This window comes from Cryptococcus neoformans, chromosome 2 (genome assembly GCF_000149385.1).
Source record: "Cryptococcus neoformans var. neoformans B-3501A chromosome 2, whole genome shotgun sequence".
NCBI classification, from domain to species: Eukaryota; Fungi; Basidiomycota; class Tremellomycetes; order Tremellales; family Cryptococcaceae; genus Cryptococcus; species Cryptococcus deneoformans.
In genome coordinates this window covers 465,766-485,720 of record NC_009178.1, presented here as the reverse complement: position 1 = coordinate 485,720, position 19,955 = coordinate 465,766, and the positions used below count along the sequence as shown (strand labels likewise).

Here is a 19,955-nt window from a genome sequence, read left to right as displayed (position 1 = left end):
CATGCTTTCCCATTATTATTACAAACGGGGATCTAATGTTTCAAAAGTTGTCTAAATAAATGGGTTGAAATTATATTCATACATAAATAACGCAGTTTCCAGCTTAACAAGTCATCTAGCATAGAAAGTTTGTAGCCAGTCTTTTTTGTTGCATTTGCATCCCCTCTCATGAGAAGAGAAAAATCAATTTATTACCATGCATCTATATACATTTGGTCGCTACATCATTAGACACGATTGATATGCTTTGATTAAGTGTTGAGTGATGGATGCAATATGAATGAAGCCTGAGAAAAGCCCGAGAAAAAAATAATAATTCTGCAAGATGTGCAAAGTGCTAGAGTTGAAAGAATCTATTGGATGGGCTACATCAATCATTCGTCAGTCTGATTTCTTTTTTTACCTTTGCTTTTTTTTTTTTTTTTTGGCCAAAGAGATTTCGACTCACAATCCACTGTCCCATAATCGCGACCGGTACACCCCATGCATCTCTCCTGATCGTCACGCTAAACGCACATTTCATCTCCCTATACTCTTCCCCGATGGCTGTGCCCGCATCCGAGCTTGCACCGTCGTTGAACAGCATGTTTTGGTGGGGCAACGCAAGGTCGGGCGTGTAGGGTGCTTGTGGGGGCCCGGAAGTGGCTGATTTGGAAATGTGGTTGGAATTGGCGTTGGTGAGGTGACGCGGTGGGTGGCGAGTAAGGGAAAGGGGAATGTGGAGAGTACAGAATATAGACATTGCTCTTTGGCCTGATCCTCTTTGTTAGACGACTTTTTTCCGCGGGGGGGGGAGTTTCTTCACAGATGATGGGTAAACTTACTAGGGTCGAACGCGATTTTCGCGTATCCTTCCCAATATCTTACCGCACTGTCTTCATCCATGAGTTCGTAAACACAAAGTTGGCCATCACGGAACATGTATGCGGGAATACCGGTCAGGTTGGAAAACTCTTGGTTGGCTTTTTGGATTTCTCCCGTTCGTCGCCAGATACATGAAGGGGTATGGATAGCTGTCTCAAAGTGTCAGCGATTAACCGCCAGCGACTTGCTAGTGTGGAATGGACGGCTCACAAGCAAAAGCCCTGTCATACTCGAGCATCCATCGCTCCATAGCTTCTTCTACAAATACCAAGTCGACATTGGTCAATGTCTTTGCGATTTGCCTAAACTTTGGTCTGAAGCCAGCAAGAGCAGCAAGGATTCGTCGGCGAGATTCAGGTGAGATGCTCTTCCCGAATGCAGGTGTATTGGGCGCCAAAGCTGCTCTCGTTCATCATCATGAGCATCAGAAGCGAATAAATTGGAGAAAAAAGAAAAGACGCACGAGCAACAGACAATCTACCGTTCCTCATTGCGGCCGATGACCTCTGCGGGCTTTCGTCCGGTATCTCGGACCCGGCACGACTGTCCATCCTGGGTGCCGCCCGTCCAGACTCCATCCACTTGTTCATACGTTCGTATCCCTTGGCATAGTCGTAAGGCTTGAGAAGACCGGCATCGTACTTGGCCTTGATGACTTGTGCAAGACGAGAGGCACGGGTACCGTTTGGCTGATCAGCAGCCGCCATGAGGTATTTGTCGCTGTAGAAGACGTTACTGTGTCAGTGGGGATATCGTTTTTAAGAGGGAGAGAAAGACTTGCATTCTGGACATTTGGTTGAGTTTGCCTTTGCCCTTGTTTAGCCCAACACCGTATGGCGCCCCAGACGAAGAAAAGAGATTCGCGTCGGAAGAACCTGCAATGGATAGACTGTTGCTAGCGTCTGGCTTGTCCAGCTGGTTCATGAAGGAGAGGAAATCATTGGGGAGATTAGGAACGCCCAAGTCTTTCATGAATTTGCTACAGGTTAGAATGTCAGATGTGCTTTGGAATACAGGCATGAAATCAGCCCACCTCAAAGCAGCCAGCTCCCCGTCCTCTCTAGACGATCCCAATGGCGGCGGACCCATGATACCCGCATCCCCTGGGTTTTGAATCTGTTCCGAAGGAGCATCGCTGAACGGGATTTGAGCTGCGCCAGCATCGGGAAGTAATGGCCAGCTAGGGACAAAGTTGGAGTCGGTATACACTGGCATCGGCTGGGCTGAGGATGGCAAGACTTGAGACTGATTAAGAGACTGTTGCTGCTGAGTCTGTTGTTGTTGCTGCTCGCACCGCCAGCCTGTCAGCTGGGTCGTACTCGACATACACGACGCACCTGAGGCTCTTGCTTATGGGGAGACTGCTGGTTCTGGGGAGGCGGGGTGCAGTCACGGCAGAGATGGGGGATTTCTCGCTTGATACTGCGCATAGTCGTCAGCCACCGTCCACGCTGCAGACGTGCTGCTCACCATCGCTCACACGGCCTGCCGCCTTCGCACACCATATGGCTGCAAGTATTCAGCATTCGACCATTCCTACACGGACACATCACCCACCTTCGCCTGCAGTACACGCACGCCTTCCCGGCCGACCTCTTCGTGCGCTTCTTCCGTGGCTCATCCGCCTTGCCGTACTCCTCTGGCTCCTCCTTCACGCCGTGCTTCCTGGCCCCGGCGGGCGTCTTCTTCTGCGACGGCCCTGCGCTCTCGGAGGAGTCTGCGGAGGCGTGCTGGTCGGTGGCTGGCTGTGCTGCGTAGTAGAGCTGCTGCTGCTGCTGGCTGACCGGGGCGAATGTGTACAGGTCTGACTGCTGCGGGGGGAAGGGGTACCCCTGGAAGCTGCTGGGGGCGTTGTTCTGCATGGCGGGGGGGGATGCAGAAGGACGTGGTTTGTGTTTCTATGAAAGGCGGGGGCGGGGATTGGTCCGCGGCGAGCAAAGTTTATTTGTATTTCCGTGCTCCAAATTACAAATACACAAACACTATTTGTATTCATCCATCCCATGCATAATCCATGCATAACTCTATGTAACCCGCGCCGGGAATACCCGTACAACATGTCGTACAGCTCCCAGCCTGCTCTATGCATCATGCCTTGCCCAACGCACGCGGGCCACTCCCGTCTCCTCGCCCGCCGTCATGTTTCCCACGTCCTTGGCTCGGCTGGCCGTGCGTGCCCGTCGGCGCAGCCCCGCCCTGCTTGTCCTCTCCTCGGCCATTCTGCCCACCCTGGCCACCTCCTCTACCTCGCCCTCCGCCGCCCCCGCCTCTTGCTTTCCCGCGTCCGCCTCGTCCTCGACCTCTTCCACTCTGGCCCTGCTGATTGCCGCCCACAGCTCCCTGCCTAGTCTCCTTTGCGACCCTCGCTTCCTCCTCGTGCCACCACCGCATGAACTCTTCCTCCTGCACTCTTGCCCGTTCTGCTTCCTGCTCTTCCTCTTGAATTTCCCTCAGACTCTTCGCAGGCCTCCGTGCGAGCGCTTCGGCGGCTTCCCGCTCCTGCTGCTGGATCGCCAAGAGAGATAGACCCTGTGCGACGGGCGAGACGCTGATCGGCGGAGGGGGGATGAATGTGCTTGGAGTGGACCACGCCGCGGTGGGCGTACTGCTCTTGCGCGGCTGCGTCGCAGGTGCTTGGAGTCTGACAGGAGTAATGACCTTGGCCGAGCCGGAGCGTTGAGGAGCCGGAGAAGCCTGAGAGCCTGCGCTTCTGTTCAACGTGTTCGTGTTCGCGTTCGCGTTCGTGCTCGTGCTCGTGCTCGTGCTCGTGTTCCCTGGAGATCCCGTTCCGAGACCGCTAGTCGCCTGCTGACCTTGCAGCGCAGTAAACGACGTCTTCCTCACTTCAGTCGCTCTCCATGGGCCACCGGTAGAAGGACCTGCCGATGGAGGACTGCGTGCCAGCATACCCTTGGAAGGCGCAGCCCCAGACGCCGGCAGCGGGAACCCGCCTCGCGCCGCTGAACCATTTCCGACCGCAGATGCCACCACAGGCATGGATACAGGCTTCAAAGGCGTCTTGGCAGCCGCAGTCTCCGCCATGATACTCCGCAAATCAGCCTTACCAGTCTCCACAGTCTTTGATTTCCATATCGGTGTCTTGGCCGGTGTCGACGAGCCAGACGCGGAAGCAGCAGGCTGGAAAGGTGTAGCACCAAGACTCAGAGGCGTCATTGACCTCGAGCCCTTATTCGGTGTCCGTACTTCCGATGCACTGGTCGTTGGCGTCGGCAGATCGTCGTCCATCTGGAAGATACCATCCGCAGCTGATGATTTGTCAGAGACTTCAGCACTGGGATTGACCATTGGTGAAGGTGGCGGTTTACGTCTCGGTGCCACCGGCTTGGCCGAAGAAAGGTCGACAGGCGACATCGCTGACCTCGCCCTATATTTGAAAGGTTGTCGCACAATCGGCGCCGGGATGTCTTGCACCAACAGCCACTCTCGGTGTTTTGCCATCAACTCCTTCACGAGCACCCCTTCTCTCGCCACAGGGGATCGTTTCTTCTGCTTCTCGGCAATAACACTCGACAGATCCTGCAGAACGCTCTGCTCCATTTCATCTAACAAGCCGCTCTCAAGCATAGTTTCCAGACATGAGATGATGTAGTCAAAAACGGAAAGTTTGAGCGTGTTGGCTTGATAAAAAGATGCTTCAGAGGCAAGCGCAGCGGCGTTGAAGGCATTGCAATGGCGGATAATAGCTCGGGAGCAGACAAGGACAAGGCGGTCAAGAAGAAGCTCCGTCTGCTAAATGTAAGCAAAAACGAATATCAAAAAATAAAAATAAAAATAAAAAATGAGGATCACTTACAGCTGCAGCCATGACTTCAAAGACAAAGTCCAAGAACTCGTCCAATGTATCTTGATCTATCCCCGTGCTCGTCAGTTGAACCTCCAAAAGAACCACTGACACACAAACTTACGAAGATAATCGAACAAATCATCCTCCACCCCTTCATACATCCACCTGAACACCAGCTTCATCGGCGTCCATTTCAAGTGGGTCATCCTGACCACCACCGCCCCTTCACTCTTCCTGTTCAGCGTCCAATCTCGGTCTTCAAACATTGCCTCAAAGAACGGACACCTGGCCCTCAAGATCACAGAATTACAAGAAACCTGTTTATCCGATAAAAATATGGTGACATCGCATGGTGATTCAGGCCCCGCTGGGACGGTAAAAGTCGTGTTGAAGAAGGACTGCATGTCTGACGAGAGAGTATGATGGGGCAGAGGTTGCTTGGCAGCATAGGAAAGGACAGAGGATAGCGGCGAAAGATCGAGTTCGTCGGCAAGGGCTTTGAGCTCAGACTTGATGTCTCCTACAGGGATTTTTTCCGCGGCGTACTTGTCTTGAATGATGCGCGCTACACGAGCATCCCAGATGGCGGCAACGTCATCAGAGTACAGATACTGTATGAGTAGCAAACCAACGAGGGGATGGCACGCTTCCACCTTGATGGCAGGGGACGTGCCATACGATCCCAAGGAGAGTACATTGCTCGTGTACTCCCCTGCAAGCAATTGGGCAATTTTCACAGCCCTCATGGAGAGAATGGCGCTGTGTACTGGGATCGCCAAACCCTGGATGATCAGATGACAATCACTGCTTAGTAGCGGGTCACTCCAAGCGAATAAAGAATCTCCCTCGCCTGTTCTCCACCTTGACAAAATAGTACACATCTTGAGAGCGATGGATGTATCTTTAGCGACAGAGTTAGTGCTCTCATCATCTTCTTCCTCATCGTCGTCAGTCTTTTTACTGTTCGCGTTCAATTTTTCAAAGTCTTCGGCCGTCATCTGATGCTCCAATCGGTGAAAATGAGGCTGCAGTAAGAATAAATCTTCCTCAAGCGTCTTCCCAACCAGTTTGATAGGCGTTGGCCTAGCATCAACGCGGATAGCACCAAACGCCCCGGATTCATTTGTGGCGACTTTGATGACTCGTTGCAGATAGGGAATACGACGAAATTTGAGTTGGCCAGAGCCCGATTTTAAGCGTTGGCGAACAAATACGTGACCCGAATGGGTGCACACAATGACTGTGCCGTCAGATCCTATAGCGACATCCTATAAACAGACATATGATTCAGCTGATATGTATTGAGCAAAATAGAAGTATGGGGACACACCTTGACAGCAGTAAAATTCTTTCTCAGCGCCCACACAATTTGAGGCTTGACAACTACATGTCGCCCATCCTTATATACATCTTCCATGGGATTTGGTAACGTGAATGTAAACACGTCTCCAATGGAGGACAGGGCTGCAAAAGAGGAGGCGCTACTGGCCACCTTCGTGATCATTGGCTTTAAAGTGGTTTGTGGTGGTCGAAAGGGAAACGCTTCGGGAAGAAGCCGAGGGATGGAGAATGAAATTTTGAAGTTTGTATCGCCGTGGAAGCAAATGACTTCAGAAGTATCGAGAAGGCAGATCATAGCGTAATCGGAAAACGCAATGTCGACGACCGGTTGAGTGATTGAAGTCACTCGTCTTGGCACTGTCTGAACAGGGTTTGACGCCTTGTCGTATCCCAAGTGACCGGCGTTAGTACCCCAGGTCCAGACCGCATCTGCCGTCCAACAAGCACTGGCCATCCTACCCGCTGCGACACCTCTGACAAATTCTTTCTTCAGAGGGCCGACAATTCTCTTGGGAGACACTTGAATAAGATCATCACCCTCCTTCCCCATACCCGCAGGCTTTTCCGGCGCTTCAATGACATAGCCCAGCTGTGAAAACCGATTGTATCCCCAAGAAAGAATATATCCGCCCGATGTCAAAGCCAGCGTGTGGTCTTGCCCTAAAGCAATTGACACAATCGAATGCTGTAGATCAGTCATGGGTACAAGAGCCAGTTGAGAATGGATCGATTTTCCCAATCTTCCATTGGCGCCGAAACCGCACAGGCTGAGGTTACCCCTACTTTCAGAGGTTATGACTCCCGTGTGAAGTTTGGACATTACAACATCTTTAACACCAACATGACTGAATTTTTGGGAAGGATCCGAACGGCCAGCGGCTTGTGCTTGGGTGAGAAGATTGATATGATCGGGAAACGCTTTGTCTGACTGGTCACCTGTGCCGAGCGCGAAATTGCCTGTGCCGGTTCGTATGTCAAAGGACATCATCGATTAAACGGTGGTAGACTCACGGTTGACTCCCCATACGAACAGATCTGTGCCATTGCCATTTTGTGGCGGGTTAGTCTAGGCTTTGTCAGCGTTTTTTCCTTTAAATGAAATATCACCAGACTGACCCCATCGACAGTACCATTATACAAATCATACGCCGCCATGCCCTCTGCGTCTTTTATCGACGTATCAATATCATTCCTCAGCAACAAATCCCTAGCTGCCCGTATGTTCCCCACAAACAGAGCGCGATGTAGAGCTGTGTAACCGGATTCTTGATCTTGGAGGTTAACTTGTAGCTGCGGGTGTCGAAGCAAAATCTGAAAGAATGTGTAGGCCATTGGCGTTGTAGATGATGCAGCAAGGTGTAGAACACTGGATGGTTCGTCAAATGGTAAGTATTATCCAGTATGGGGCCCATGAACGAGTGGCACTTACGTCCTCCCAAACATATCCCTCTCGTTTGGATCCGCCTTGCCACTCGCGCCCATTCCACTCATCATCCAGCTTTTGCCATTACCCCCTGAGGCACTACTTGGCCCTAAGCCCCCTCCCCCACCATTGCCTCCCTTGGGAGTACAACCTCCGGCAGTCCCATCGAGCTCCTGCCGAAAGGCTTTGACATTACCATTCAGAAAGTGAACGTGTAGATTTGGCATACGAAATTTTCAGATCGACTGACCGCAGCAAAGACAAAGAACAACCGAGGAAGGGGGCCTCGGTATGACTTGTCTGCAGCGGGGAGTCGGTGAAGTTGCAGTGCTCCTGAAGCTGAGAACTGCTGTTTTCCTCAAGGATCTGCGGCTTTTGTTGGCGGATGAGGACCAGAAGGTCGACGCTGCTTTCGACGCTACGGGAGGTGTGTAGATATGTCGCCGGGGATCTGGATATGAGCAGAGCTTGCGAAATCCTTGTCCGAAAGTGAATTGAAGGAATTGTAAAAGAGGAATGAAAATGTAAACGAAATGTAATAGAACGATGGCGAGTAGTGGATTCAGTTTCGCGTAAACGTTTATGGTGGAGGCAACAAATCATGATGCGTCACATCTTCATCTTCTACTCATCGTGCACCGTTCAAGTATAAAATGATAACTTGCATATAACCAGCAAAGCTCTCGCAAGAAAAAAAAATACATGGAAGTACGTCATTACAAAATAATATGTACCCACTGCATAGACCAGCTACTTCAGTTTTCCGCGCCGGTGAGTAACAATGGGGGCAAGACACTCCTGAGCATTTGGAGGCCGCCAGCAACAATCTCGGTGTTCCTAAAATAGCAAGACGATTTTGGTAATCATCGCTCGCAGAGTGTTAAGCACCTTTGGAATATGTGAAAGGATGAAACAACAGCTCGACAACACGGCAAAACACCCACTCGCCTTACGCCAACTGACTGCCCTGCCTTGGTGTCGAGATCTTGTACAGTTCCCGAGATAAAATGATATCCGGCGCCTGTGAAGTATCGTTCCCGTGGAAGTGGCTTGCGCCTCGGAAAGATAGCAAATGAACGTCGGAAGCTTCAAAGAAGCATCGGTCTATGCTCGAGTGACACCGATCCCCTACACCACATATGGGTGAAGACGAAATGTAGGCCACTAAGCAAGAAATAATGGAAACAGAAGAGAAGAGGCAGCATATACCTATGAAAGGGTTTGGCATTCATTGCTAATGCATACGATGTAAAGTTGTACACTAAGTAGTGGGGTCAGCGCTGATGATTACAATTGACCACATGACTTACGTATCGAAAGTATCGAAAAAGTAATTACCGATCTGTTGAACATTAAGGAATCCCAAGTCAGCCACTGTCCATCAACGTGTTCAGAAGAACGACTTACAAAACTCGTGAGTCTCGTCGTTACGCTTGACGACAGACTAAGATGAAAAGAGAAACAAAAGAGTTAGCTTTGAATTTCGAAAGACGACAAATGAAGCAAGAACGCGGCGTTTTTCAAAGCGCCGACGCGGAGTCGCGAGTGTGGCACTCTGCACTCACCTTCCAGGCTTCCTCAAAATCAATGGGCAAAATGACATATCGGTTCTTTCGCACAGCTATAAGGCATTGAACATAGGTCAGCTCCTGTCTTGATGCTGCACTAAATGATTTACCTTGGAGACCGGCGGCTTGACAGATGGAGGCAATTTGAGCAGAACTGAGCAGGTCCGGTCGGGACACGTCTGTCATGGCGTCAGAGTGCAATCCGTAAAATCCACGAGCTCTGCATAACTAAGGAACTTACAATCCTCAAGGTCGACGTCGGGACCCAGATTCATTTTAGAAGTGACGGTCTGGAAAATCAAGCGCCTCTCACGTCTAGAGGGATTGGGCATCTCAATCTTCCTGTCCAAACGACCAGGACGAAGCAACGCAGGGTCAAGAGTATCCGCTCGGTTGGTGGCCATAATGACCTAATGCAAAAATTAATAAACCCAGATATTGCGAATGTCCAAATAAACAGCACTCACCTTGACGTTGGTTTGTTGATCGAACCCGTCCATTTGGGTAAGTAGCTCGATCAAGATACGCTGCACTTCACGATCCGAACCGGTTTGAGCATCGAAACGCTTTGTGGCAATGGCGTCAACTTCATCGATAAAGATGATGCATGGGGAGTTTTCTCGGGCCAATCGAAAAACGTCTCGGACCATACGAGGACCCTGTCGCATTTGTCAGTCATGCTTTCAGAGGTGGATAAAAATTCGCTCACTTCACCCAGATACTTCTGCACAAATTCGGAGCCAACTACACGGATGAATGCGGCCTTGGTTGCGTTGGCAACAGCCTTAACAAGCATAGTCTTACCAGTACCTTATCATTACGTTTTAGCCTTCAACTGGAACTCTAGACAGAGATCAACGCACCTGGAGGACCATAGAGCAGCACGCCTCTAGGTGGATCTATTCCGATCTTCCTGTACAGGTCTTGTTGTACAAGTGGCAACTCGACCGCCTCCCTGATTTCCTGCTTTTGTGAATCCAGGCCACCAATGTCCGAGTACTTCACGTCCGGCTTTTCATCCGCTCCCAACATCGCAATAGATGAATCTGCTTCTGGTGGGAGAATATCTACCAGAGCATTTGAGTGGCGGTGAAGAGCCACAGAAGAAGATGGTTTGAGAAGTTCACGATCCAGAGTGGAAAGGATTCGGACAACATAATTGGAGCCAGTTGTACTTCCAACAATGGCTCGTCGTTCATCAACGGGCTCGAGGAATTGGCCAATGACCAATGGAACAGATTGAATTCGCTTGACTTCTTCCTGTGCCCTCAAAAGTTCTCTTCTCAGGTTCTGGGTCTCGTCACGAATGTACTCCTGTGCCATTGCTTAATCAGCTCAGTTCAAATCAACAATCAACACAGCAGCCGTACCTCTTGGAGCTGTAAAAACTCTCGATGGGCTTCAAGCCTCTTCCAAGTACTGTAGAGTTCTTCACTGCCACTAGGCAGAGAGTTGAGGAGATTTTGCTTCTCCGAGATTTGAGCTGGGAGGGAGGGATCCTACGTCAAAGTCAGTACCCCATGTTGTCCGGCTCTTCACGATTCTTCCTCACCTCCATTTTGAGGTCAATGCCGATCTCTTCCATGTTCTTCGATGAGTACTAGGATGGCTAAGATATGAGTGTAGAAAAGATGCAGTTATAGGTTTATGACATCTGTCGAGTTGTCGATGACCAAACGCGCGTCCTCGGTCGTCGGGTCGTGGAGTTGTCCCGATCTCCGCATCGCCGCTTCTTGAGATGAGCTCTTCTTGCCCTTCTTCCGAGTCGTGCCGCTGCCGACTATCAACGAACCCGTCTCGTCTATATATACGAACAAGCTCTTCCTTACATCCTTTTTAACACAGACAAAATGGGTAAAAGAAAGGCCGCCAAGAAGCCAGTTGCGAAAAAGAAGGCAGAACCACTATGTGCGTATGCCGATATGGCTACATATCGTTGCTGACAGTCACTTATGCAGCGAGTGTTTTTAAATGCCTGTTTTGTAACCACGACAAAGCTGTCAATGTAAAGCTGTATGTAAATTTCGGCCATTCGACTATGGGCATCCCTAACTGGATTGTCCGATTCCCAGTGACAAAGCCACCATGTTCGGTCACTTGCATTGTAAAGTTTGCGGACAGAAATATAGTACACCTATAAATAGTGGGTTTGCATGAATAACAACACCCACACATCTGCTGACATACCGTAAACATAACAGACCTTTCAGCAGCCGTTGATGTTTACTGCGAGTAAGTTGAATGACGTCCGATTTGTATATGAAAATGCTTAACAAGTTGTCAGTTGGGTCGACGCATGTGAGGAGGTTCGACAACAACAGCCTCCTAAACAACGGTAAGTAACTGTGCATCTATAGATTGGTATTGCATACTCATACAAACTGTAGTGCGCCCCGAGGCCCTGATCCTCTTACCCATGGCCAGGCAGGAGGAGCTGGATATGACCCCGAAGGAGCTGAAGAAGACGACGAAGAGCAGGAGTATAACTTCAATGATAAGGATGAGGAAGAGGATGACAGACGGAAAGAACCTGAAGATAGGGCAGGGAAGAGGAGGAAAGTGCAAGAAGAGTCTGAGGACGAGGATGACTAAGCGCTGTGCGCTATGTAGTTTTGGGTTGAAGGGCCAGGGGATCCATTTGCATGTATGTTTACCATCCTTGATCTGACAAAGCTTGTTGGAAGGTATTGCTTTGCATGGCATAGCCGTATCACATGGCTTGATACACAATATAGGAAGGCTTAGCAGGCTGCTGGAATGACTGAAGCGAGTTGCTATGAATTTGACAGAAAAGACTTGGGCTTTAATCCCAAAGTTGAGAAGAGCGTCGGCTGCAACTGTGCAGACAATAAGCTACATACGAACCTTTGACGTGAAGATTTATACTTACAGGATTCTCTACCACCCCATAGCCAGCTTCAGAAAGCTTCACCCCTTTCTTTACAGAATCCAGTATCCCTGATCCAACATCAACGTTGTTCAACTCCGTGTCATTTACACCTACTTACACTCTATTTTAACTACTTTGACCTGCCTCGCTGAGCCTCTTCCACCTTGCATATCAAGGTGTTTTTGTGTTTTTCCCCCTGATAGGCCATTGTTGGCTATTACATGGGTACATGCAGACGTCTGGATAGTACTAAATAAAGGTCAAGTTGATTTCAATTAGTGAATAAGCACACGATTCATGAAGAAGCTGTAGAAGACATACGTGAAACGACCTCCATTCTCTGAAATCAGATTGCGAAGCTGTATATTGGACAGTTTCGGACCGGTTGAACCATTGAAATAAAACAAACAGCCCTTGAAAATACCGGTTTTCTGCTCTCACTGTCGCTTAGCAGTAGCTGTTGTGTAATATCATAGCGTATGACTCGACATACCTTTTCTCTAGCTTGTTTTTGAAGTTGGTCGGTTCGTACTTGAGCATAAGTCCATGTGACATTTTGCCCTCTCTGCTCGCCCCTTTGGTGTCCAGTGGTACAAGAAACCACATGATCGGTTCTGGAGAGACACATGTCATACAGTCAGTTAATCCTAAACAAAGACTAGAATGAACGGGACTTCACTAACCGACTGGGCATGTCTGAGTTTGTTATAGGATTCCCTTGTCTACCAAGCGTCTTCAGCATCCTTTCCGTGACCCTTGCCCTCGGCTCCACTTCCTGCTCGCAGCTCTCAGCCTCTTCAACATTCCCGTCGATGACCTCACTTCTTGGTTTCTTCTCCCTTCGGTTGCTGAAAAATTCTGCTTTCCGCTTTTTAAGATTTTCTTCCTTTCTGCTTTGCTGCTTTTTGTCTTTCAGCCGTCCGCTTTTCGACTGCTCCCGATAGAGTTTTGGGAGTTGTTTGCCTGTTGATGGATTGGGAAGTGGATTTCTCCGGGGTATATTGTAGTTCTGTCGTGAAGAAGATGATAAAGCAGTTGGAGGAGGAGATATGGGTTCAATACCGGGTGAGGATGATGGTGTCATCTTCCGGAAAGGTGTTGAACCGTATCATAATTCGTAGTAGAACGAACGTAACGATTCATCCTTGATATAATTGTCGATGGTCAGGGACGCAAAGTCCAGTCAACTGGTAAAGTCGTTTAGAGCGCGACGCGACGCGTTTGCTCAAGTTTTGTCGGTGTACTTGGTGTTTGTTGTTGTTTATCAGTATCAATTTCCTTTCCGGCCAAGCAAATTAACAAGCAACATTCTGACATGCAACTATAAATCTACTCCATAAAAACAGCAACAGTAAAACCAAAAAGAAACATCACATTAAAAGCCTTATGGGAATCAATATATTGTAGAAGTGTAAATAGGAAGTCTAAAAAATCCCAAATATAGAAGTAGAAAGACATAAGGATTGATAATCCGTAATACAACCATTTCAACAACGTTCCTACGCAGCCTTGGATCTATGCAGCAGGCAGGTCGATCAATCTGGTCCACCTCTTCTCAGCTTTTATAGCACCGTTTCTTCCCCCCTGGCGTACAGCCTCGCCTACGTGTCTTTCACAATAACGGTTCCCGTCAACTTCATAATATTCATCCATCGACTCTCGACACGTTTGAGCACCAGATGCACCACCTCGATGGTCGCATTTGAAGTGTCCAGGATGATACCGCTGAGGGCTACGTCCCGCCAAAACAATACAAGCACCCTCGATTGGTTGTCGGCATGAATGTAACGAGCAAAGAGTACCACTGCCATTTGTCAGAATCACACCATCTATAGCAGGCAATTCGAGTACTCACTTTTCCTCATGGTAATGGTATTGACACCAAGGTTTTCCTCCCAACACGTAGAAGTCATCGCCTTCAAATGGCCTGTCACACTTTGTGCAGGTGAAGCACGCTCTATGCCATTTGCCTTTCAATTGACCGTCTGAACTTGATACTGCAGACTTCTCGATAGGAAGTTTACACTTTCGGCAAGAAGGCAGATAGAGCTTTTTCCAATCTTGCTCGCAAAGGACCACACCATCGCGCTCAACAAATCGTTTAGGTCCACCAACCACGGTGCCACATTTTTGACAAGTTTTCTTACGACGCACAGAAGCAATGGCACTCGCTGAATGTTGGGAGTAGTTGGAGGACTTCTCGCTGGATAATCGGCGATGTGTAAAGTTTTGAGAAGAATTATTGGCAGGGATACTTTGTTCAGCAATGGCAAGTATACGGGAAGTGGGCATAGACGCCGAGTCCGAAGGGGGCAGGCGGTTTTCTCGGCCCTTTTCTTCGACGTGTTTCCTCTCCAAAGATGAGCCAAACACTTCTCTTCCCTCATTTTCATCCTCTTCAATCTGCTGCAAGATATCTATTTTGAAAGTTCCGTCGATTCGGTCTGTCATGCCCTCAAAACTTTGGTTGGGAGTGACGACTTCCTCGCTTTCGGGACCGCTGTTGCCTCCATATCTCCCGGATTTTGAAGACATGGATGAGTTGGTCGAAATTTCGCTGCTGGCAGTAGGATTTCGCTGATGCGCCCGCGAGACAGCAGGGGAAACTTTGGCATCGATATGTAAGCGGGACATCTGGTCCATTTCGGGAGACGCCCAAGGTAGAGCCGACGGCTGATCTTCATAATCATCATCCAATTCAAATGTCGTACCAATGGGGCTAGACACCAATTTTCTGTCACCCGAATTGGCCGTGCTGTTTGTACTACGGCTCATCAGACTGTTGCTTCGGTCTAGCTCCTTGATCTTTTCGAAGAAATTCCGCTTAGTGCTGGGCTTAACGGAGCCGGTCAGCATTTCTGCTAGACTATCTCCCATTCTGCTACTGGATGTAGAAGATGTAGATTGTTTACGAATAGACTGGGTGTCAGAGGCAGAACGCTGACTCATCGCAGATTGTGATCTTTGAGGAGACGAATTTGGGGTGAGAGAACGAGTTGGAGGAGAGGTTTGAAAAGGAGCGGTGTGCGAGTGGTGTAACTCTGGTCGATTCTGTGGTGGCTTCTGCAAGGAGGCAGGCTGAGAAGGCGGTTGAGAAGAGGCAGCTGCTTGTTGAAGCGCTGCTTGCTGCCTGGCAGAGGCGGCTAACGCAACGCCTGCACGTACGCCCCAAGCAGCCGCGGCAAAAGCTCTTCTTCCTACACCTGCCATCCCAGACTCCCCTCCACTAGTAGTATCTGGCATTTGCATGCTTTCCATCGACGCACTCGAACTGTACGATCCCGCGGAGTTAGGAAAGAAGGGGTTGGTAGGAGAATTTGTTTTCAGCTGTGGAGAAAAGCCTAATGTGTAATTATTTGGGGAGCGGCTAGGCGGGGTAAGACTGTGGGATGACGGTCGACGGGGAGGCGCAAATTCTGTAGGCGAAGGATGTGCGCTAGAAGGGCCAGCGAATGGGGGTCGTATAGAAACTGGCGGTGGTTCCTGCCTCGACGGTCTATATTGCGACTGTGATGAAGATGATTGAAGGGTGGATAATTGGGCGGGACGAGAAGGAGCCCCTGGAACCGGAAGGCTCTCACAAACATGGTCGCCAAGAGACGAAAAAGCAATGTGTGCTGCACATGTTGAGCACGTAACAGAGGAGAGAACGACTGAGGTACGCTCAGAGTCTTCAGGCCTGCTAGGGGTAAGCAGAGACATGAGTATGTAATAGTTTGATGAGTTGAGTCGAAAGGTGTAGATAGACAGGCAGTAGACGAATTACTTGAAGGATAGTAGATGGTAGACAGGAGTATGCCGGATGAAAGGAGGGAAAATAAACAGTGTATATTTGGTTTGTTATTGCGGAAACAACTTCTGTTGGCTATCTGCTAGATAGAATAGATAAAAGTTTCGAAAGAATGGTCCGGAATGACACGGCCGGTGAATGGCAGCTAGAGTGTGACCTTGGAAAGGGATGGAGACAAAATTGCGAGGTGATCTAGATGTGGATGGTGAAGGCTGGTGCGCTGACAGACCGCAGGCCTGTGTTATAAGGTACTTGAATGTTAAAGAACTGTCTGCGAGTTGAAGGGAAGTGCGAGATAAAGCCACAGGAGTCGAAGATGTATACCAGTGCTCGGAAAGGTCTCGTCGGAAGTCGAAGATGGATGGCAAAGATGATTGTCACCAGACGAAACAATCAAACAAGTACAGGGACAATTGTGAATATAAAAAGTCCTTTGTTCTTGGCCGCTGCTGATCCTTGGATCTCCCACTTCGATTTGGGTTGCTCAATTTCCTTTTGGAAAGCTGCTTTATTTGTCCTGATAGGAATCAAATAATTGTCGCAGAAGTCACCAAGGAGATGGATGGATGGCTACAAATTATAAACAATATGACAAGTTATTATCAGCTCACGTCTTCCTTCCGATCAGAATCAGGAATAATAAGATCATTCATCACTCACAAGTCACTGCGCACAGACCTTCACTTCAATTTAGGCAAGCGCGATCAAAGAGATGTTGGCAGATGAGAGGAAACAGGCGACTGGCGACTGGTGATTGGCGACCTGCGCACAGAGTGGATGCAGACCCGGAAAGAGGGTAGCTTATCGATGAAGGATGGAAGGGGCAAGGAAACGAGACTCAACAAAGCAAAGTGGAAAATGAATCAAGGTGGAAAAAGAAGGTGATGGAGAGACGCGTGCATCTGAAAGCCTATAACCAGACGCGTCGCAGGAATGCAGGACAAAAAAGAGTAATTTATATGATCTCGCTCTGTCCGGGCCAGGGAAAAACCCCACGGGTCCCGAAATCGCGGTTAGGAGCGGACGGTCACCCAGGGCGGCACTAGCAGGGTTGTCCCTGACCCAAGCGCCCTTCGCGCTCGAGGCATAAAATAACATGATGAGGAAATGGCTGTTGGTGCATGGTGGAGGAAGCAGTTACTTCCGCTTCGCTTTCGTTGTGCTCAAAATGCGCTGTCTTAAGCTGTGTTGGGGACGCTTGGGCCAGTTCACTAGCCGGTGACAAAGATTACATATCCTAGGCTGTGCGATGCGATGAGGCCTGTGCACTTGACACATCGACTCAGTTGCCCATGTTACGGTTACCATTTCGTTTACGGTATCTTCGATGATCTCTCCACCTGATCAATACGATGGTCGATCTGTTTCTCAATTTCTCATTATTGATGATCTCGCCAGTCCCCAGGCTTGGGCATGTCAGAGAAGATTGATATCACATTATACGCCACGGCTTTGCCTTCTGTATATCCTGACTGGTAGCGCATGTGTGCTTGAATCAGTGAATAAGAATCTCCAAGGTGCAGCATGAGCTCATAATTCATAGTTCGATGACTAGCCAGTCGGTACCGTAGTCAATCTTTTTCTTAATTTGTCTCTACGCCCCAGACACCTACGGACCCATCTTCGCCTGCACTGACCATCTTGCCTTCTTTCCATCTAACCTCAAACACTGCACCTTCCCCGTGCCCCACTAGCACCTTTGATGGGCGCACTGTGATTTCGCCACGTCTTGCAAAACTATTCCGGTTGCGGACACCTTCTCGTGGAGGATAATAAGCCGGAGATGAAGGATGAATATTGAAATCTGTGAGATCACCTCCGGAGCCTTTGCGCTCAGGAGCGAGGAGTTCGTTGTCGCGCGTTGAGGGGACGAGACTGTTGGATCGACGGTCGTTCGAGTTGCCTTCTCGATCCCATATGTAGACCGAACCATCTTCCGAGCCACTGATCACAAGGGACGTGGAACAGGCGAAACTGCAACGCACGAGGTTCTTTGAAGTATTTTGATGTCCTGTGTAACGGTACACGCTGCGTTGCTGGTAAAGATATCAGCAGTGTCCATTTGGATTTATTGCTAACGCTCACCATTCTTAAATCCCACAGCCGGTTGGAATTGTCCTTGCATCCCACCAAGAGGTACTTTCCTTCATTGTCGAACTCTACCGAAGAGATCTCGCCCAGACAATCCGTCATCGTGTTGGTGCAAACCCCACCCACAGCATCCCAAAGTCGGACATGCTTATCTTTGGAACTAACGAAGATGTTAGCTACTTTACAGATTCACAAGGATACAAGGTCACGCACCCAGACGCAATGGTGTTTCCCGTGGAATCATACGCGATAGCCAATGTACTCTGGCTGTGACCCGAGAACGTACGTAGTTGTTTGCCAGTTTCAATATCCCATGATCGCAAAATTCGATCATAAGATGCGGATACCACCTGGTCCTGTAGCTGATATCAGCCATTATAGCCCTTCAATGTGAAGCGTCTGCTTTTACGTACTTCTCGATTAGGTCTCCACCTGACATTATACACATCTCCGCCATCGCCTACCAAAACTCCCAGACAGTCACCCTTGGACGCAGACCACAGCCGGATTGTACCATCGCCAGACGAACTAGCAATCATCTCTCCTGACGGAGAAGAAGCGCAACTCCACACCCTGGATGAGTGACCTGAAAGGATATGGCTGAGACTGCCGTCTTCAGTCGAGACTACTCGAAGAGTGCAATCACTAAATACCATGAGAAAGAAAGTCCGCTACCGTAAATCCTAGTATGGAAACTTACCTTGAGCCACTGACTACATGTTGAGCGGTTGAGCCTATCAGTTCTACACATTTAACATTCGCCAAGTGCCCCTCTACCAAACGCAACAGCTTGCTAGGTAGTTCTAAAGGTCGATAGTCTTGTAATAGCCTTTCCACAATGAAATCAGATACCATGCTATAATAGGAATTTACGGAAGCTCACGTAGGTATCTTGACGATATCGTCCCTTTTCTTTCCTACTCGTCCCACCTGCCAAGCCGCCGCTTGCTTTAGAAGCGTTTTCAGCCGATCGGGCGGTATGTATCGCCTTTCGTCCACTGTATTCAGTGATCAACATGGAGATCTGCCAACAAATCTAGGAAGGACATACCGCCTCCACCACGCTCCGCGTCCATCAATTCCTTCCAAACTCCTACCAGTCTATCCCGTTCAGGCCCAACACCCGCCCAATCTCGAAAAGTAGGGGCGTCATGGACGGTCGATGCTGATGTAAGATAGGATAGCGAATAAAAGTCGTATGGAACTGGTTGATAGTGTTCCAGGGCTTTCAGCCGTTTTTGAAGCAGATTGAAGGCCTTTTGTGATTCACCTATTGTGGAAAATAAAGGTTTGCGAAGGCTGAAGAACAAGAAATGGTCACGCACGGTTCTCAACATGTTCAAGAAACTGCTGTCGGTAAACAAGATACAGGAATGCTTTCTGTGTTTGGATTCTTAACAATCCAGGTCGAGCGACCAGGTTTTCAATCGACCCCCAATCGCCATCTGCGCAATGCGCCTTCAGATTGAATTACTCATGCAGATCAGACCGACGCACCTAATATGGCTCTCTCCACATCCTCTATATGCTCCTTTCTTGTGGACCCATTGGCGCTTCTCCCCAGAATCTGTTCATCCCATATCCTGGCAGCTTTAGATGCACCCCGAGCTTCAAGATATTGGCCAATAAGAAGGTCAATCTCCTGGATACGAGATGCATGAGTGTTACTTCAAGTTTAGAAGAAATGACCCCACCTGTTCAAAAAGCCCTTCCTCCAAGACTACGTCCTCCAGCTGAGGAGCCTTCTCCTTTTGACGTGCTGTGGTGAGCGAGCGGGACTCGGCGGTGAGTGAATGTTGTCGAGACGGTCCCGCTGCGTTGGTGTGTCCTCCGCTTGACATTTGTGGGTGATGAACAGCGATATTGGAGTTGCAAGTGTCCGTATCACTTCAAATCGCTCAACTGGTAAGTGAATGTCGAAGGTAAAGCCAAAGGACGTCTGTTATCTCTTTCGTTTAGCCGATCACGTCGAGAACTCCCTCCGTTTGCTTACCTTTCCGTCTGCCCTCGCTCCTTTCTCTTGTCCTGCCCGAAGGTGCGCCTGAAGAGCTGGTTACGTAAGATGTCCACTCACCGCTACAATTCCTGCACCGACCTTCTGTTCTCGCGCATCATGCGTCGATAACCTGTTTCTGTTCATGCAGCTGGTGCAGATTTATTCTATGGAGCATCTTGGTAGATGA

General features: G+C 49.2%; 7 protein-coding genes across 7 annotated transcripts; 1 reads left to right on the top strand and 6 right to left on the bottom strand.

Annotated features, from left to right (window-relative positions):
- Nucleotides 1-353: 353 nt before the first annotated feature.
- Nucleotides 354-2,726, bottom strand: CNBB1830 (hypothetical protein; the record flags this gene model as incomplete). Its single annotated transcript, XM_772289.1, has 10 exons — nt 354-365; nt 449-753; nt 825-1,013; nt 1,075-1,263; nt 1,328-1,584; nt 1,646-1,843; nt 1,898-2,148; nt 2,202-2,286; nt 2,335-2,373; nt 2,422-2,726. 10 exons carry the CDS (start codon nt 2,724-2,726, stop codon nt 354-356), a joined length of 1,830 nt encoding a protein of 609 aa, XP_777382.1.
- A 226-nt stretch (nt 2,727-2,952) lies between these two features.
- Nucleotides 2,953-7,660, bottom strand: CNBB1820 (hypothetical protein; the record flags this gene model as incomplete). Its single annotated transcript, XM_772288.1, has 7 exons — nt 2,953-4,611; nt 4,679-4,734; nt 4,791-5,937; nt 6,000-6,967; nt 7,022-7,076; nt 7,127-7,376; nt 7,440-7,660. The coding sequence occupies 7 exons, from the start codon at nt 7,658-7,660 to the stop codon at nt 2,953-2,955; spliced, it is 4,356 nt and encodes a 1,451-aa protein (XP_777381.1).
- A 1,107-nt stretch (nt 7,661-8,767) lies between these two features.
- CNBB1810 (hypothetical protein) lies at nt 8,768-10,586 on the bottom strand (the record flags this gene model as incomplete). The annotated part of the gene is made up of 10 exons (XM_772287.1): nt 8,768-8,775; nt 8,841-8,877; nt 8,999-9,054; nt 9,112-9,180; nt 9,243-9,411; nt 9,469-9,660; nt 9,711-9,811; nt 9,865-10,315; nt 10,372-10,500; nt 10,554-10,586. The coding sequence occupies 10 exons, from the start codon at nt 10,584-10,586 to the stop codon at nt 8,768-8,770; spliced, it is 1,245 nt and encodes a 414-aa protein (XP_777380.1).
- A 265-nt stretch (nt 10,587-10,851) lies between these two features.
- Nucleotides 10,852-11,593, top strand: CNBB1800 (hypothetical protein; the record flags this gene model as incomplete). The annotated part of the gene is made up of 6 exons (XM_772286.1): nt 10,852-10,909; nt 10,960-11,014; nt 11,074-11,144; nt 11,203-11,233; nt 11,286-11,336; nt 11,389-11,593. 6 exons carry the CDS (start codon nt 10,852-10,854, stop codon nt 11,591-11,593), a joined length of 471 nt encoding a protein of 156 aa, XP_777379.1.
- A 182-nt stretch (nt 11,594-11,775) lies between these two features.
- Nucleotides 11,776-12,975, bottom strand: CNBB1790 (hypothetical protein; the record flags this gene model as incomplete). Its single annotated transcript, XM_772285.1, has 6 exons — nt 11,776-11,832; nt 11,892-11,959; nt 12,010-12,140; nt 12,213-12,322; nt 12,385-12,505; nt 12,575-12,975. The coding sequence occupies 6 exons, from the start codon at nt 12,973-12,975 to the stop codon at nt 11,776-11,778; spliced, it is 888 nt and encodes a 295-aa protein (XP_777378.1).
- Nucleotides 12,976-13,406: 431 nt separating this feature from the next.
- CNBB1780 (hypothetical protein) lies at nt 13,407-15,593 on the bottom strand (the record flags this gene model as incomplete). Its single annotated transcript, XM_772284.1, has 2 exons — nt 13,407-13,695; nt 13,747-15,593. The coding sequence occupies 2 exons, from the start codon at nt 15,591-15,593 to the stop codon at nt 13,407-13,409; spliced, it is 2,136 nt and encodes a 711-aa protein (XP_777377.1).
- Nucleotides 15,594-17,264: 1,671 nt separating this feature from the next.
- On the bottom strand, nt 17,265-19,613 carry CNBB1770 (hypothetical protein; the record flags this gene model as incomplete). Its single annotated transcript, XM_772283.1, has 10 exons — nt 17,265-17,717; nt 17,767-17,932; nt 17,986-18,128; nt 18,186-18,417; nt 18,473-18,601; nt 18,656-18,770; nt 18,824-19,042; nt 19,098-19,217; nt 19,270-19,414; nt 19,467-19,613. The coding sequence occupies 10 exons, from the start codon at nt 19,611-19,613 to the stop codon at nt 17,265-17,267; spliced, it is 1,869 nt and encodes a 622-aa protein (XP_777376.1).
- Between the last annotated feature and the right edge of the window lie 342 nt (nt 19,614-19,955).